General features: G+C 39.4%; 1 protein-coding gene across 9 annotated transcripts in view; it reads right to left on the bottom strand.

Moving 5' to 3' along the window:
* The window catches only part of LOC111143979 (melanogenesis associated transcription factor), a 224,471-nt gene that overhangs the window by 8,903 nt on the left and 196,561 nt on the right, over positions 1–19,007 (bottom strand). For 5 of the 9 annotated variants that reach the window (XM_022498026.1, XM_022498028.1, XM_022498030.1 and 2 more), the window contains 4 exons: positions 16,844–16,939; positions 9,406–9,523; positions 6,152–6,208; positions 786–861 (listed from right to left, as the gene is read on the bottom strand). In XM_022498026.1, coding sequence (XP_022353734.1) covers positions 786–861; positions 6,152–6,208; positions 9,406–9,523; positions 16,844–16,939 — 347 coding nt within the window. Of the gene's footprint in view, positions 1–785; positions 862–6,151; positions 6,227–9,405; positions 9,524–16,843; positions 16,940–19,007 lie in introns of all 9 variants that reach the window. The other 4 variants (XM_022498025.1, XM_022498027.1, XM_022498029.1 and 1 more) reach the window with 1 other exon arrangement.

The following is a 19,007-nucleotide window of genomic DNA, read 5'->3' as shown; positions in this document are numbered from 1 at the left end:
TATTAGGTAGCTAAAAGGTCATATTCAAAGGCTAATTTCATCGGATGCCTGTGGGAGCCATTAAAATGTATACACTCTAGCCCCTTACTTCAAATGGGCCACTTTCTAATGGATAAAAATTGTGTATTTGTTGTCCTACTTGCTGACGTTGCTGGTAGGGAAATTATCTTTACAACTGTTATCTGTCTGAACAGGGGTGGGAGGTGAGCAGAGACTGGAAGCTGAAACCCAAATTAGCTGACGTGTACTTAAAAGAAGATGAAAATTACTTTTTTCCAGGTTGGTAAAACACAGTGAGGGCATGCAAGTTTTCAAAAAAAATTTTTTTTGACCTTTTATCTGTTGACTATTGTTAAACTTGAAGTCTCTAATACCAGCTCTCAGTGCCCATCGGTACTGTATGAGTTGCACACAAGTAGCCAGCAAATGCAGTCTAAACCACTACTGAAATCTCTGTCCTGCATGAACGGTGAAGAGAATTTTTCTAGCAGCTTGGGGATCATTTGCCAAAAAGTCTCAGACTTCAGAAAGCTACCTCCTTATATCCCAAGCTCAGAGCTCATGTCCAGTAACCTTTGAATGCAATTCAGTTGATTTCTCTCCAAATTTTAGTCTGATGAGACTAACCAAAAGAAAGATATGGGAAATATACCAGCCATGGAACCAAAGGCAGAGGGGGTATTTCTAGACTCTAGTTTCTGTAGCTGTGCACTTTTTGCAACATATGAATAAACATTAAGGTACCAAAAAATATATGACGCAGATTAACATGGAATTGTACTCACGGATCATTTGACTTGGGAATCAAAGTACCTAGTTCTTTAATGCGGTCATTTATGTTAAATCGTCTTCTTCGTTCAACTTCAAGAAAAGAGCACAGGAAGGGACGATTAGTAACAGGGCCACATACACGTTTAGTAGATCTTGCTAAAGCCATGTGTGCCTTAACTGTGCCGGCCCAAGGCTATATAACCCGAATCGGTATCTCCCCGTTGTTGTCATGTTTTCGGTACTGAGGTTAAAGCACTTCCAAAAAATGGGCTACATTCTATTGCATAGAACATTATCATTTACAAAGTCCCGAGACAGTAATTTCTCACTTGATTCTGTAACACCACTGAAATTAGAGTTAGTATTCTCAATTATAAATGTCAATACTGCCTGAGAGATATTAGGGACTTGACAAGGACACCTAGCAGTTAAGTGGAAACAGCCAGGACTCAACCCTGAGTATTCAGATTAGGGGGCAGCAAATTTTTACGGCGCCAAATAATGAGTTACTTTTGGCATTGAGGGCCAAATGGCAAAATTGAGGATATTATGTAGATACCTAAAGAATGGAAGAGAAAATACATTTCCATAGACTTTTTTTTTCTTTACTGACAAAATTCAAAATGTGGTAATATTAACAATACTATATATATATATATATATATATATATATATATATATATATATATATTTTTTTTTTTTTTTTTTTTTTTTTTTTTTTTTCTTTGGGCCATGCAAGTCTACCAACAAGAAGCCCAGGGAGCCAGAATTTAGATTTTATATAATTTCTACTTATCGCAGAATATTCTTCTCACGGCTTTTTTTTTTTTTAAGCTATTTAAAAATGTAGAAAACATTCTTAGCCTCTAGGCTGTACAAAATTCCCTGCTCTGGGCCCAGTGTTGCCCAACAGAAATACAATGCAAGTATTGTATTTCCGTAATTTTCAATTTTCTAGTAGTCACACTGAAAAAGTAAAAAGAAAGAGGTAACACTAATTTGAGTATTTCTGTAAACCCAACAGAGCCAGAATACCATCACTTCAACCTGTAATCTATGTAAATAGTAATAAATTAAATACCGAACATTCTTTTCTTGGCACTACATTTTTGAATCCAGTGTCTTTCTTATACTTCCCGGTGCATCACATTCGAACTGGCCCCATTTCCTGTGCTCAACAGGCAGCTGTGTTGAGTGGCGACAGGACTGAGTAACACAAGCTTAAGAGTCAAGCCCAGCTCATTTCACTACGCTCTGTGTCCTGGTGGCATCCCTGTTTTATCAGTTCAGTTGCATCGTTAGCTAAATTATCATCTTCTCAGGGGAAGGTGAAACAGTAAAGCATATGCATTAATAAATGTCTCTAATTTACCTACTCTGGCAAATAAATTCCAAATAACTTAAGGTCTAACAAATTGGAATAAATATGTTAATATTTCACTTTCAAACCATATGTCCAGATACATATTTATATTTGACCAACTAGCATTCCATACACTTAGGTAAATAATATTACATGTTACTTTCCCAACAAATATTGGTTTTTTTTTTCCTTAGCTGAGCCATCACTTCTAGGATTCAATCAGTTACTTAAAGTACTGCCTTATCATTAAGCTTTTATAAAATAGAAATAGTGATACTCAATGGTTCTAAAGAAGGAACTTTTAGACCTCTGCTCTTCTGACTAAGCTCCTCCAAAACTCTGATGCATGACATGTCTTCTTACTTTTCTAGGCATATAATAATCATAAAGATTCAAACAGCACTGAAATACATAAGTAAAAGTGCCTTATGATCCAGATATGACCACTGTTAAGCTGCTTATAGATCCTTTGGGATGATTTTTTATTCTCCAAACATGCTGTGTACGGGACTCTTTTTGATCTACACTTGCTTAGTGGTGACCTCATTTAGTCTCATGGTTTCCAACACCACATATACGCTGATGACCTCCCAAGTTGTCTTTCCAGCTCAGACATGTCTCAAAACCCTAGACTCATATGTCTGACTACTAGATGTTTCCACAGGGATGTCTAATAAGCAGCCACAATACACCACATACAAGCTCCTGGTCTTCCAAACTCAAATAACTCTACCTACAGATTTGTCCACCTCATTTAATGTAACTCCCTCCTTCAGTTACTTAAGCCAGAATGTTGGAATCAATTCTGCACCTCTCTTCCTCTCATATCCCGTATCTGATCCATCATCAAAGTCTGTTAGTTCTACTTTCAAAATATTTCTAGAATCTGTGCACTTCCAACGTCCACTCTACCTGAGAGAAGCCACCATCCTCTTCGCCTGGATGACTGCAATGCTCCTAACGGCTATCTCTGTGCCACCCATGCCCACCGCTTCTTACCCACTTTGATCTATTTAGATTCTGTCGAAACACAACTCAGAGCATCCAAGCCCTTGCTGAAAACCCGCCAATCATTTCCCACCTCCCCTAGAACAAAAGCCAAGTCCTACATGGATCTGGTTGGCTTCCATCCCTCTGACCTCATGTTCTCTTCCTCTGCCTCTTTGACCACACCTTCTGTCATGACCTGTGTCCCACCTCCCTTCAGTCCCATGGGCTGCTTGCGAGTTCAACCACTTTAGGACTCTCCGCTTTAGGACTTCATACTGCTCTTCACCCTGTCTGGAACACTCTTCCCCCAGATATCTGAATGGCTCTGCCCTCCTGTCCCTCAGGTAGTGACTCAAATTTACCTATGAGCCTCCCTGACAGCCCTATTTAAAACTGAACCACCACCTTGTCCCATGCTCATCCTGACACTCTGTCCCATTGCCTGCACTTTGTCTCCTCATAGAACCTTCTACCACTTGTGTGAATATACACATATAAAAATGCATTATTTATTCATTGATGCATTCCAAGTACCCATATGAATCTGGCACCCAGTAGGCCTTCAGTAACTAAGTATTAAACAAAGAATGATATGCTTAAAGTAGGATTACAGTAAAAATGAATAGTATATTGTTGACATCATGTAACATTTAGATATACTACACTTCATTGAATGCAGTGCCTTCCCTCCCCAGTTATTTTTTATAACTTGTAAAATGTTCGAAAACACATAAAAGTGCATAAAGAAAAAAGTAAAAGCCAACTTTTTATACCATGCAACACCTATATGCCTGAAGAAATTATCAATGATAAAGGTAAACTCCTAAATCTTCTCCCAGCACATACACATACACATACACATGCACGCACGCACACGCACACACACACACACCTTTATACACTGTGATCTTTTTATATAATGAGATACTATACATATTATTCTGCCACCTGGCTCTTCTCACTCAGTCATATATTGTGGACATCCATGTAAATCAGGTAAAACAGACCAACTCCCTTCTTTTTAATAGCCACTGAGTATCCTGTATACGGACATCCCATAATATACTTACGAATACTCTAGTGATGGATACTTAGACTACTTTCAATTCCTCTCTTGCTATCAATGGTATAATGATCATTTTGGCTGGCACTCTCATGTACATTTTATTACTGTTGCAATTCTTGCTCTATACTGGTAACACCACCTTACTATATTTTTTTGCTCATCTATTCTGTCTGTCCTTGACTCAAATGGAAGCTCATAAGAGTGGGAAGCCTGTCTGTCTGGTTCACTTCTGTAGAAAAATGCCTCGTACGATATGGGGGGCTCAATAAATAGTTACAAGTAAATAAACGAATATATTATTGTGCATGTTTCGGCAGCTACTTTCACAAGGTTAGTTTCTAGGAGAGGAAAAGTTATGCCAATGGATAATCTAACCTTGAGTGTTCATTTCTAATGGTTAGATGAGATTTTAAAAGGTTTTTTATAGCCCTCAGAATGTGACCTGATCAGGTGTATACTTTACTGACAACCCTAAACTTGAGAGTTCAGGTGCCTAAGTAAAGGCAATGTTTTTGACAAAATACAACTTAGTTTCCCATATTTCAGTCAGGAGAAGTTTTGGATAATGCTTAATGATCTTAATTCTAAGTTATCTGAAAAGAAGAAATACATTCATTTGAGTCCAATTCCTTGGAAGCTGGAGGAGACCTTAGAAATATTAGTGCGAATCTTTTGGTGGAAAGGAGCAAAGCTTCTTGTACCTGATATAGGAACTGAGAAAGGCAGAATCTATTAAAAGAAAGAACTCAGCCCCCTCTGGGACCGAGCGATTCCGTTTCTCAGTACCTAACCTGGAGAAACAAACTCCCCTGTACACAGAGAGGCATTACGCAAATGTTCACTGTGGCTCTATTTGTAGCTGGGAGAAACTGGAAGCAGTATCAACACTTGGTAGTAGTAGGATTACTGACTGTCACACAGTTACACTGTGGAATAGTATGCAACAGTTGTTAAAAAGGACACAGATAGAGACTAGTAACAGCAAAAGTTCTTCAGGATGGACTGCTGAGTAAGAAAGTCAACAGCAACAAATATGGCTAACATGACACTGGTTGTTACAAAAGACACCAAAAAACACTATTTATTCACTGTGTGCATGTGTATGTGTGTGTCTTCTTATATACAGGGGCAGAGGCTGGGAAGGCCAAGAGCAAACTGAAAACAACAACAATGGTAACAACGAGGATGGCTCCAGGGGCCAGAGGAGAACTCTAGTTTTATTCTATCATTTTAAATTCTGGCTCATTCTATCGTTTTTTTTTATGAGGACAAAGTATTTATATGTAACCTACATTCTTAAAACTCAATTTAGGAAGAAGAGGACAGGAGGCCGTGAGAGGAAAAATTCACACACTCGCCAATGACTTCCCACCACCAAACCCAATCTTTTTTTTTTTTTTTTAAACTGTGTAGCCTCTTTTACTTTTGTCTATGAAACAAAAATCTTAAGTTCTCACAGGAAAAAAACTTAAGGATTTGATTGAGGAAATTAAAGACATAAAAAATAATTTTAAATGTTGGAAGATTTTCTTTAAGTCACAGTTTAAGTCAGAAATTGGGGAGGGTACCTCATTCACAGACTCCCTTCTGTTTCTTTTTTTTTTTCCTTTCAAATCTCACTGGAGAAGGTGATCCCATAATCCCCTTTTGTTAATAAGTTCCAGTGTGAGCAACACTTATAATTGGGTAGTTGGGGATCAAGTGTCCCTCTCACCAAACACACACACCAAAACTATTACTATAAATAAGTAAACACTCTTCAGAATACTGGGGAAAATTTCAATTTGATGAGAGATAAAATACAGGAAAACCTTAGTTTCTCTGAAAAACATTTTTTCTTCCTTAAATATACCTTTAACAGCTATGCATATCAATTTCCTCCCACAAGATTTCAAACAATTTTGATATAAGGGGGAACATCCACTCCAATATCAAACATCATGAACATAAAACCAACTTACTCAAATTGTGATTGTCCTTTTTTTGCCTCTCTTTAGCCAACGCTCTCGCTTCAGATTCTGTGGGAAAAATACACGCTGTGCACGTGAATGAAGTAATTAGAAATGGGAACTGTTTAAGGCACACAATAACGTATACTACAAAACATCTCATTTTCTAGTTAGATATGGAAACTTACCTGACCACGCTCTAATAATAAAAAAATAGGGTTTTTAAAATCATGATTCTTCAAAAGCTTGTATTTTTTCAAAAGCAATATATATCAAATAAATGCAAAGCCATGGCTTCTATAAAATGGTATAAGACCAGTAGCAAAGGTGTCTAACATACTACGAACATACAAGAAGAAAAGTAACTAGAAAACTATGGAAATTTGCTGTTGATATTCTGTTATTAAGAGTTGAATTTTCTTTTCTTTTTTTAAAGATTTATTTATTTATTTCAGAAAGAAAGAGAGAGCATGAGCGGGAGGGGCAGATGGTGAGGGAGAATCTCAAGCAGATTCCATGCTGAGTGCAGAGCCCCATGTGGGGCTTGATCCCACAACCCTGAGATCATGACCTGAGTGGAAATCAGGAGTTGGATGCTTAAGCACTCTGAGCCACCCGATGCCCAGGGAGTCAAATTTTCTTTTCATGCAATAGAACTTTTCGTTATTTCTTCCATGCCTTTGTAACACACTGACATGAAAACTGAGGAGAGAAGCTATCATGTCAGATCTCTGACGGTAGAAATGGACTCTCTTTTGTGGGAGGGAGCTTGGAGCTAGGTTCCAACAGAACTTGCTAGAATGAAATGATGACCCTGAGGAATCAGACCCTACTAGCCTGAGTTCCTAAAAGCAAAAATAGGAACAGGGTACAGAGGTGTTTGGTGGCAACTCCATTTTAAAAGATACATTTGCAGTGCAACTTCTGTGAGATCTCTGTGGGGGGATGACTTTGCACCTTACAGAAGACAAAACAAAACAAAAGGACAGTTGTTTGATTAATCCTGGCATTCTGGGACCTCTGTTACTTTCTTTTCACAAGTGACACCTGAAACATTAACACTACCATCATTCAGAATTGTACCCAAAATTAGAAATCTTTTTAGCATAACTCATAGCCACTGAAGCTTATATATGTATATATATTTATTGCATGTGTATTATGTATACCTATATACACATAAATAATTCAGAGCCTGAATTATTTCAATTGGGATGATCAATCCAAACCATTTTCTATTTTTTTTTTCATCACATGAGCATTATAGTCAGCTTTTAATTATATACCCTCCCCTTCAGTATTTTAGATTTTTTTTCCCCTCTTCTTTTCTTTTTTTCTTCAGTTTGCCAGCCCTACAACCACGGTTTTCTGCCCATCCATCTCAACCCACCAACTGTGGGCCAGCTTTGGTCAAGGCAATCCAGTGAACTTCTCCGCCATCTTGTAGCTTCACCCACATCCTCCCCAAGGAGGTAGACTCTTGGCCTTGGTGGGGGGTTGGTTCTTTCCCAAGCTTAGAGAGCCCCTCTACAGCCTCAGGATATTCTATAGTATTCTTCCTCTCCTAGTAGCTAAACGCCCATACACGGTTAACAATCCTTCATATTAACCCTTTCTGGTTTAAATCACTATGTGGACTCTGCTTCCTGACTAGATCCTAATGCAGGTGGGAAAGATAATTTTTCCCCTTAGGTCAGACCTGACTCCTAAGCCTTTTCTCTTTTGGCTACTTCACGCTGCCTTTCAAGCTAGCAGTGTTCAGAACCTCAATTCCTATCCATTTATTCCTTTTCCTGGCATTTTACCCTTTTCTTGTCTGGATTGGTCATTTTCTAAGATAAAAAAGTGATTCTAGAAGTGTATAGTTGATCTGCTTCTTTAAAAAAAAAAATAAACTTATACCCCCTTACCCATTTCTCTCATTCCCACCCCTGGCCTTTGTTGTTTTGTTTTTGAACAATCACACATATAATTCCAAAGTCTACTTTGGGGGCACCGGGGGACTCAGTCAGTCAAGCTTCCGACTCCGACTCTTGGTTCCAATTCAGGTCATGATCTCAGGGTTGTGAGATTGAGCCCCACGTCAGGCTCCGTGCTCAGCTCAGACTCCACTTGAAATTCTCTCCCTCTTCCTTTCACTCCTGCCCCTCTCTCCATTCACGCTCTCTTTCTCTAAAATAAATATATTTTTTGTAAATCTAAAAAAAAAAGTTTACTTCGCACCTAAGTTGTAAGAATTCTGTTCATGCCACATTAACCATATTTTATCATTATTATTATAGATCTCATATAGCATTATTTTCTGAGACTTCACGGTACTTTTCCTTTCTGGGAGGATACCCACTTTTTGTTGACTTTCAATGGGTTTTACACAGTAATTAACTTTTTACCTCTTTTAACACCCCAAATTGTTTTTTTAAACTTCTCCTGCCACAATCTTCTGAAATATTTTTTTTAAAAAAGATACCCTTGAACAAACAGGAATTTTTTTGCACCAAATATATAGTTCATATTCTCAGACCGTTCACCTAATCCTGCAGGATGCAAGGGCCAAACATTAAAAAGGGGGATGAGGTGAGGGCCATAAAACTCATCATGGTAGAATGCCAGTTCTAATGGAGTTTTGTCATGTTTTAATGGCCAAATGTCTTCCCTAAAGCATTGAACAAAATGGCGAAATAGATAATTTCACACTTGCCTCAGGAACAAACAATACCCATCGTTCCATTTCATAATCTATTTTTTTCCTCTGTGTAATAAATCTTTTGCACATGATGTAGCAAAAATAACAGGAGGCATCTAAAGATGTAAGAAATTCATTCTTAACCTATCCTGACAAATGTGGGCTTGAATGTGTGTAAAGGAAAATTCAGACCACGGTTCTCAAACTGGAATGCCTCTAGGGGCTTGGCAAGTAACACAAACACCAGACTGGGTGGCGACATTTTATAATTAAAAGTGTTGCCTTCTGCCTCCCCCACCCCAAAGGGGACAGCAGCCAAAGACACAACGATGGGTGTCATGGCATAACAGTGATGCCTTGGAGTGACAGCAGCCCCAACTCCCAGTACCTCAAGAAATACTGGAAACCAGGATTTCCAAGTATAAATCCTCCATCTTAAAAAATGGTTTCACCACTGCGCAGATCTAAGAAGAAAAGTATGTCTACAAACTGGGAAGAGTCTGGAGGTCACAATTCTGATAACTTTGCTTGCCAGAAAATTAACAGAAAATCCCCAGGAAGAGGCACACTTGCCAGTATTTACCTGTGAGCTCCCTTTTTATGTTGGGAAGGTTGGCTGGACAGGAGTTGCTGATGGTGAGGCCTGGGGGCGGCAGGCCTTGGTTGCCATAGAGGTCAATCAGATTTCCAGAGACAGGTAACTAGAGAGAGAAACAATAAGAGAACTGAACTGCTTGAACAATTCCTAGGTTATTCAGCTAGAACCCAGATCTATTCCAGACTTGATTTAAAAGAAATGGTTTGAGGTTTAAAAAAAAAATCATTTTTTAAAACAGGAAAGCATAATCTGTTTACCTTTCCACTCACTTAGATAATGGGGACCTTTAGCTTATTCCTCTGGAAGAAGAAAGGGCACAGAATCTCATCCCCTTAAGACGGTTCTATGATTAGCTTATAGTTCTATTTTGAGCATGGAGGCAATGGACACTGTGGCAACTCATTATCTAGCACCTTCAGCAGCACATAGTAGATGTTTAGGAAATGCTGGCTATTACTGTAAAATGGGGTTCTATGTGGCCTGACTTCTTCACCAAATCAGGTTTTTCATCAAAGTCACTTTTCTTCCTTCCCTCTCTTGCCCTCTCCATTTTTTTTTTTAAATCTCTCTTTATTTTATAAGGAAAACCAAGTGCAAAGTGTTTTCTACTGGAAAAGAAATGGTTTCCTTCTTGCTAAAGAAAAGCTCTTTTCCTTGAAACTGAAATCTTTCGTAGAGCCACAAGAGGGAGCCCACTGACTTTAATAAAAATAAAAATTTACACTAAAAAAAAAAAAAAAAAAAAAGTAAAGAAATATCTAGCCCTCTCAAGCTAGCTTAGGAGTGCTTTTTTCTCCATTCTGAACTGAGTATTTTGAAGTGGTAAACTTTCTGCCCTGGATGCTGATTTCCTTTTTCCGTCTATGCATTTCCCTGCACCTCGTTCATTGAAGGAGTTTGAGGACACCCATGTTTGTGGACATCAGAGGTCCCAGATATTTCATCTTCCTACCCTCTGAAATAAAGTTCTGATTATTAACAGAGGGACGGAGTTAGGTGACCTCACTACCGTCAGTGCAAAAGTTCCCTCTTCCCAGCTTAATTCAAACAATTCCTGTAACTATCATTACCAAGGAAGTCTTAGAGCATTTGGCCCATCCTTGATTGGACACTCTAAATTTTACTCTACATCTGAGAAAAGTAACTTGAGATGGCATTCAAGCTGTTTAGTGACCAAGAGGTATCGAGAAGAGATTCTACTACACACCTCACCTTCCAATTTCTCCAATGGCCACTAACACACACATAAAAATACCCGCAAAATACAGATACAAATGTGTTTCCTTTCACTGGTTGCCCTTGACTGTCTATTCCCGTCACGGCTTCTAGAGAAGTAGACCATGAACCCAACCCCAAGCTAAAGAGGAGGGAGTCGCCTGTACTTTCTGACAGGTAAACAGGACACTTGCTCTAATACAACTGGGTCTGGGAACAGGAAGGACAGACTGATCAGCGGAACGGGTCTCTCTCTTGTCCACTCCAACTTTTCTTCTTTTTGAAGGCAGGATTTATATTATGTATATGAAATGTAATACACTTATTCCACCTCACAGATGCATATAAACAGTGCACTGTGAGCATTTAGAATGCCCTTGAAGCACAAGTCAAGCCCCTCTAGCTAAAAACCTGATGACCAGTGACTTTGATTCTTAGCTGTCATTTTGCTAAGTGGTTTCATTTGAAGTAGGTCACCTTCCTGGGGTCAGCCTTGCTCTGCGAGTGGTCCGTTCTATTCTTGTACAACTTAAGACAGCAAAGTGAAAGGTATACAAATGTCTTAATACAGCACTGTAAAGACAGCATCAAAACTCATAAAGCCTGTAGGACATCTCGTAACCCGCTGCAAGACTCCCAAGATTTATCCTCTTATCCTTCTGGACTTTCAGATTCTGGAGGAACTACTGAGTGTTAATAAGCCAAGAATGTGGCTTCAAAATTCAACGCAACAAGTTAAAAAGATATATCCATATCTCTAGAAATACGAATCATAGCTATCATCTTTTCAAACGCAAACTGTAAGCAAAACAATGCAACTGTGTTATGATGATGATTTGTTAGGGAAAATGTAACAGGCAAGAGATACATACAGTAAACTTTAAAAAACAGAACAAAACAAAACCCCTCTAATGCATCAACACTGAATGGATAGGTATCTAATTATAAGCTTCTCTGGGACAAGACCATGTTCTCTAAACACATTCTAAAGGAAATGAAGTGCATGTGTACTTAATAAATGCAGAACCATATGAAGGGAGGGAGGGAGAGGGACAGACAGAGGGCAAAAGAAACAAAAACTGGGAACGAGACAGAGACAAAGACACAAGGGGAGGGGTGGAAACTGAAGAGAGAGACTCATGTACATAGAAGGGGAGAGAGGCGGACAGACGGATGGAGAGGCATTCGGGATGGGGGTGGGGAGGAAGAGCACAAGACTGGGGACACCCAGACACGAATGGGGTGGGCAGACGCGATTGCTGTGACTGGCATGGACTGACAGCCCTGCCTGCCTAGAAGGGAGACGAATTAAAATCTCTATAATGAGATGCCTTATCGGACACTCTACTGAGGTCAAACGTCATTACTTTCAGACCAAAAAGCAGCTTATAATCGTCTCCCAACTTCTCTAAAAGATTTCCCACTTTGGCTGCTTTTCCGATACTTGCTGATTAGGAAGTGGCAGCATACATCCTGCCAGAATATTTTGCTGCGGAACATTTCTCTGTGGCCTCCTACTCTGGGTCAGGCACAAAACTAGAAAGGCACTTTGTATATGCTGTCTTAATTGATTTTTACAAAAGAAAAACCATGGTTCTAGCTATGTCTGAATAGAGCTTTGTGGTAGGAGGTTTGTATACTATGTTAATAGCAATATTTGGGGGGCAGGGTCAACTGCTGATAAACCAATTCAAAGCTGCAATTTTCAATTAATCTCCAACTAATTCTAAGCAAATAAAATCCCAGGTGCTCATGAGCCAAGTATGGACACTCAAATTTACGAATTAATGGTGCAGGCTGGCTCAGGAGGCAGAGAACTGGGTTAAAACCTGCCTGTTACTGACCTGCTGGGTGATACTAACCTCCCTGAGGCATGCCCCGCCACACACCTTTGCAAAGCGGCAATCCTATCGCAGAGGTCAACTGGGTGAGACGCTGTATTTAAGTGATCAGTACTGCCATGTTTAGTAATATAATTTTCTACAAAGTACTGTATTCCTAGTCTATTTTCAACAGGCAAGCTGATTTCCGCTTTGATCAACTGCACCACGTGCCATGTTCATTGCTAAGTTAATTGCTGTCAACTTCTGCACCGATTTTCCAGACTGCAAAGCAAATCCAAACACGGAACTACAGGGTTGGGGTAACCACCCAGAGTTCGAATCAGGGTTTCTCCATCGTCAGTGGAGGGCATCTGTCAATTGTCTAGAGCCATTTTCAGGTGTCACAACTAGGGGAGAGGGTACCACTGACATCTAGTGGGTAAAGGCCAGGGATGCTGCCAAACGTCCAACAATGGGCAGGACAGCCTCACAAAAAAAGAACTATCCATCTCAAATATTAATCATGCTGAAGGTAAGAGACTCTGCCTCGAAATGTGCCTTACGTTCTTTATACTAAGGGCTGCCATTTGTTGAAGCTACTAAAAGGAAGGTTGGTGAAAAATGGCTTTCTAATTTAAAAATCAGTCACACATATTTAAGAAAGGATTTTGTGGTTTCTCTTCTGGGTTAGAAAAACTGCCCCATAAACACGATAACTGGGTCAAAATAATATCTTTGGAGCTAAGGAAGAGGAAGAGGCACCTTCTGCTAACATGGCAACACTGTGTGTTTGCTGGGTTTTTATCCAGCGCATTCACCTGATTGGCAAGACCTTACCTCCAGCATACAAGCAGTACAGAGGACGGAAGCCACAGCCTAAGAGGGACAAAGAAAGAGAAGGTAGACACGTATCTGTGTCCCCAACTTGTTCTGAATTGAGTTCTTCAATGTGTTCCTCCACCAAAATGAATATTTTTCCAAGTAAATGATCATTGTAAAATATTATTTTTTTCTTTCTGGATGTTCCCCTTCACTGAATATCAATTGAGCACTGTTAGCACAAGTAAACTGGGACTTTTATTCTTTGTTTGTAATGGTACAAGAGGGCCCTTGTGTTCTCAGAATAGTTATTTCTAGACTCCAATTCCCTTAGGATAGTTTCCTCTCTAAGTGCTCCCTCCACTTTAATTTTTTTTTTGGAAGTTAACTTGAAATAAAGCATATCAAAGAATCAGATAAAAGGGGAAAAACACCCAACATGAAGAACATTAAGTTTAAACACGATTGAGGGGGAAGAAAATAAAAATGTTAGTGAGTTGTTGGTAGCTTTGTTATTTATTTTGACAATCCAAACCCAGATTTATCAAGAATAAGAGCTAGTAATTAACATTTAGTAAGAACACATCAGAACCAAGATTCTTCTAAGTGCTTTTTGTAGGTTAGTGCTTATAATTTTCATATGCATCCTATAGTTTTAGATGCTATTATTATTCCCATTTACCAGACAAAGAAAGTGAGGCAAAGAGGTCAAACAGCTTACTCAACAGCAGGCACTGAATTCAGCTATCTGACTCAGTCTGTGATCCTGACCTCTATTGTATACTGGGTCTTCTCTAATAGCAAAATGCTAAAACGGCTTTGTCATGGGCTGGCTCTGATGGGGCTACACCTAGACTTTTTCAGGTGGAAATATAAAAAAGTAATGAATGCCTGGACAATCAGTGATATCTGAGGGTGGCTACGGGTTTCTCCTCCCCAGCTGGCAATTAATTCAACTCTGTCCAGCAGATCTTTTCTAAGAACACCCTTAACATGGTCCTTCTGCCCCAGAATTATCCTCCTCCATTCAAGGTCTAACAGGGTCTCCCCTTCCCAGACTGTAAGCCCCCTGAGAACAGGAAGCACTCCCTACTCATCTTCATCCACAGCACCTCGTCTAGGGCTGGTGACATATTAGTTCATTTAAAAATACTAATTAAATCCTAATGTTAACTTAGAAGCAGTCAGATTTCCATTCTAACGTAGAATGACTGAGGAGGAGACATGGGTGTTTAGTCTAAAGGAGAGAAGCAAGTGAGGGTCTTGAGAACTGTCTTCAGAAGGGTTGTCATGAGGACAAGTTCTCCATGAGGGCAATCTGACCCATGTTTGGAATTCACAGAGAGACACACTGTAAGTAACACCTGGATTATTACGTATATTGTTATTCTGAAGTAGAATTGGACACATTACAGATGCTCAGGACTATCACCTGAATAAAATACTGTCAAAATTATTTGCTATTGTAAGGAATTATACTGAATTGAGATATTGTTGAGTACAGCTTAGGTTTCCGATGCTAAATGCTATAGTTTATGAGATGACCATGGGACGTAGGTACAATTATCAGTCTAATTTCAGAGATGGAGAAATGCAGAACTTTAAGAAGCTAAGTAACATGCTAGACCACACGGGGAATGGCACACTTTAGAGATGAACTAAGATACACTCTCACATCTCCAATTTCTAACCTCTGTGCCTTCCAGCCTGTCTTGTGAGTTAGTGCATATCCTCCATTGGAGGCTTTCCAGAAGATGGATGTCTAGTTTTTCTGTGTATGGGGATGGTGCACAGAAGATATGCAGGAGGATACTAAGGCACTGAGTACTTGATTGGCTCAGACGACTTCCAAGGTCCTCGCCATTGGAGAAAATTTTAAAGATCATTTATAAAAAATCATATTAACTTTATAGTCCTCCTAACGTACCTAGATACCACCCGACACCACTGGCAAAATGACCACCTTCATCCAGCAAAGTTCGTTTGGGATGACTGGGCCATTGCGAATGATTGCTGCTAGGGCACTGAAAACACCATAAATATACCCACGTTTCTGGGTATACTTACAAATTTCAAAGTGCAAGCTCTCCCAAGTGTCTTCCTCACACTGGTCCCAGGATTCTGACTGCTGACAAGTACAGTCTGCCTCACAAGAGGCACAAAGTTGGAAGCAGGAGGGTTCTACAAAAGCAAACCAGGGGCTCAAAGAGGGTGGGGAGAGTCTGACATGGAAACATCTGTCAAGATGGCAGAATATCCAGTTCTTTCAAAATCGGAGGGTAAATTTAAATGGGCAGGAAGTTGACAGAAACTAAAGATCCTAGAAAAGACTTTGGAGTTTTAAGGGTCCTCCTTACACTTCAGGTAAATGAACCGAAAGAACTGGACCAAGATGGAAAAAAAGAAAGTACTACCTATCAGACTTAAGTTCACCAAGAATTTTGGTGTAAATAAGTAAGGGCTATCATATTCCCTAGCTGAGAGAATTTGTCATGTGAATTTATTCTTTAAAAAATTTTCTATTGTGGTAAAAACACATATGACATAAAATTTAGCATCTTAACCATTTTGAACTGTACGGTTTAGTAGCATTAAGTCTATGCACACTGTTGTGAAACAAATCTCCAGAATTTTTTCATCTTGCAAATACCAAACTCTATACCCACTGAAGAACAACTCACCTTCACCCCATCTCCCCTGTGGGAGTCAATCTTTGCAATACAGGTTATTAAAGGCTATGACAGTCTCATGGCATTGCTCTCATAGAAGAGAGGAAAAGACTGGACAAGGTATTCAAAGCCTACTGAGAAGACCTGACTCTGACACATCGAAGCTACATAATCCTGTGCAAGACCAGCTGACCTTTCTTAATCCTAAAAATGAGGGCAATGATACCACCCCAACTTGACTCACAAAATTATTGCAAGGACTAGATTCGGAGACTTATTACAAGGACTAAATAAGATCTACGATAAGACTTTGGTAAAATGGAAACATAAGACACCATTGTAAGGAATGAAAAAAAGAGAAAAACCCAGTAGGGGCAAGGTTCCTAATGACAGAGAGAAATAAGTTTAATAAACCACTGATTTATTAACCAAAATCAGAATAAATTTTGCTATTGAAGAAAGGCAAATCGAGTGTCAGTCACTCTATTACTCGTGAATAGTAAGATACTGCCATTTTAAAAACTGCACTCATTTTTCAGGCCAACTAGAATGCTAGTGTAAATAGTACTATCCATAGTATTTCCAAGTACACTTGGGGGCAGTGTACTAAGTTGGGCATTAGATGTCAGGGGGAATTGGAAGGCCTAATGTCCTATTGAAAGTGGACTTGGACTCCAGGGAATGTAGAGCTTTATCATGGGGTTACCAATAAACCCATGAGAAATTCTCAATTTCTGAATTCAAAGTCACTCACTTGCAATCCTGACATAATTCTCTGTTATATTCTTAATAAGTTTCTCAATCAGTCACTTGAGGAAATAACCTAAGAGATCAGGAAAAGGAAATATCTGGAAATATCTCAAGATTTTCTTAAGAAAAAAAAAAAATCACCAATACCGTATTTGCCATTTGCAAAGCAGGATCCATCAATCCCAGGATTTCTTCATTATAACTTGATTCTAGGCTAATGATGTCATCGATTACATCATCCATCTGTAGGAAAAAGGGCAATGTAAGAGAGATCAATAAAAGCAAACACTGTGCAAAGCCACCCAAAGAGAGACCCATGGTCTTTTCTTATCCTAAGCACTAATGCTCTTCAGTTAGATGCTAAGAAATTACCTCCCTCTTCTTCCCAAATATGAACATTACTGTTAGGTCACGGACACTAAGAGGGGATAAGGATGCCATCTGCAACCAGCACTTAGTGAGGGATTACTAGGTGCCTGGCACTGGATTTAGGGCTTTGGATGGGTTAAATTATTCTCCCCTCAGAATACCTCTATCAGTGCAGGTACTGTTAGTAAATCAATTTGCCAAGTGACGTAAATGAGAAGCATCTTGCCCAAAGTCATACACGGAAGAGGGTTAGAGCCACAACTTGAACCCATGCTCTCAAGTGCTATGCTTAACTGCCTTCCCCAAACAGGAAAGGTGAACCAGGAAACCTTATCTTGAATGATGGCTGCCATTTCTCTTTTTTTTTCTCTCAAGACTATACCCCATGGCCTTTGTAGACCCTCCCTTCAGTAAGACAATCCAGCTGATAGTTTAGACCTTCACTCTCTTAGGCACATAGGGGGCACTGCGGCTCTCGGGCTGCTGGCTAACCCTGCACTGATCCTGCAATGACTTGTAAAATAAGTTTCTCCTTGTACAGCTGCCAGTGTGCTCGGTACTCCCAGAGGAGTACAGCAGGACGAGGTTATCATTACAGTCATGGAGCTGACATTCCCACTAGATCAATTTTATTCCTGAAGTACCAAAACATCAGTTATGATAATAAACAACAGTGATTACATGTGCATTACAGCAGTTGCAAAGACAAGGCTGTGAAAACATTTCTTTGTAAACACCTGATGTATTTGAGCTGGCTAGTGTGTGTGTGTGTGTGTGTGTACACGCATGCACGCACAGATCTAAATAGTGCTTCACAAGTACACAATGAAATTTCAAAACTCAGAGGAATGCTCCTTTACATGTTTTTACCATTGTCAATTAAAGGGGACAGGCTCCAGTGCCACAGAGCTTGGAATCCTCATTCTCCCACTTTGTGTATTAGGGGCAAAGCCCTCAATTTTAAAGAGCCTCAACGGGGCCAATATGGAATATGGGGTTAAAATACTCATTGCCTTACTGGATTCTTGTGAGATTTCAGGATAAACCATATAAAGTGTTCAGAGTGCTATGGCTAACCCTCCCAAAAAAATGAGGGTCATTAAGTGACCCCCTTAAAAAGAGTAATTGCAGGTCAGTTTTGATTAACTGCCAGTGGTTTATTAAGTTTCATTTCTAGATACACCAGTTTTGTTTGTTTGGTTTCAAGAGATGATTTTCTTTTTTTTTTTTTTTTTCAAAGATTTTATTTATTTGACAGACAGAGATCACAAGCAGGTAGAGAGGCAGGCAGAGAGAGAGAGAGAAGGAAGCAGGCTCCCTGCGGAGCAGAGAGCCCGATGCGGGGCTCGATCCCAGGACCCTGGGATCATGACCTGAGCCGAAGGCAGAGGCTTTAACCCACTGAGCCACCCAGGCGCCCCTCAAGAGATGATTTTCTAATTGAGTTGAACAGGCAAATGGGTCAGAGTACTTATGATCAAGTCCTCTTTCCTTGTAAATTTTTTTAGGGAAATAAATTTAGTGGGCTTGGTGTGATTGTTTTTTAAAATAATTTCTTTTTCTTATAAAAAAGAACCACTAATGCAAATTAATAACAGGAAATATAGAAAAGCAAAAAACAAAAAGAAAAGGAATTTTTCAGTGCTTATTCTTCTTTCTCTTATACATCTAGACACTTATTTTAAAATACATAACTATGTTAATAAATGTAGCATTATTTTTTAAATCTATTTAATAGGCTGTCATAGAAGAATCTCTCATCACTTGGGAAAAATCCATGAAGTATCACTAAATTAATAAAGTTTGAAATGTGTGTTTCCTGAGATTCCATTTCATAAAACAATATTTAGAGCTCTCTCTTTCTCTCTCTCTCTCACACATACACACACACAATCACATGCATATCGTGGTTTTACTAAGAGCCTTTTGAAGTTGCTCCCTT

Source organism: Enhydra lutris, unplaced genomic scaffold (assembly GCF_002288905.1).
Source record: "Enhydra lutris kenyoni isolate GAN:26980312 unplaced genomic scaffold, ASM228890v2 scaffoldscaffold10, whole genome shotgun sequence".
Lineage (NCBI taxonomy): Eukaryota > Metazoa > Chordata > Mammalia > Carnivora > Mustelidae > Enhydra > Enhydra lutris.
Note: the sequence above shows the minus strand (reverse complement) of the source record. Positions and strands in the feature narration are given on the sequence as shown.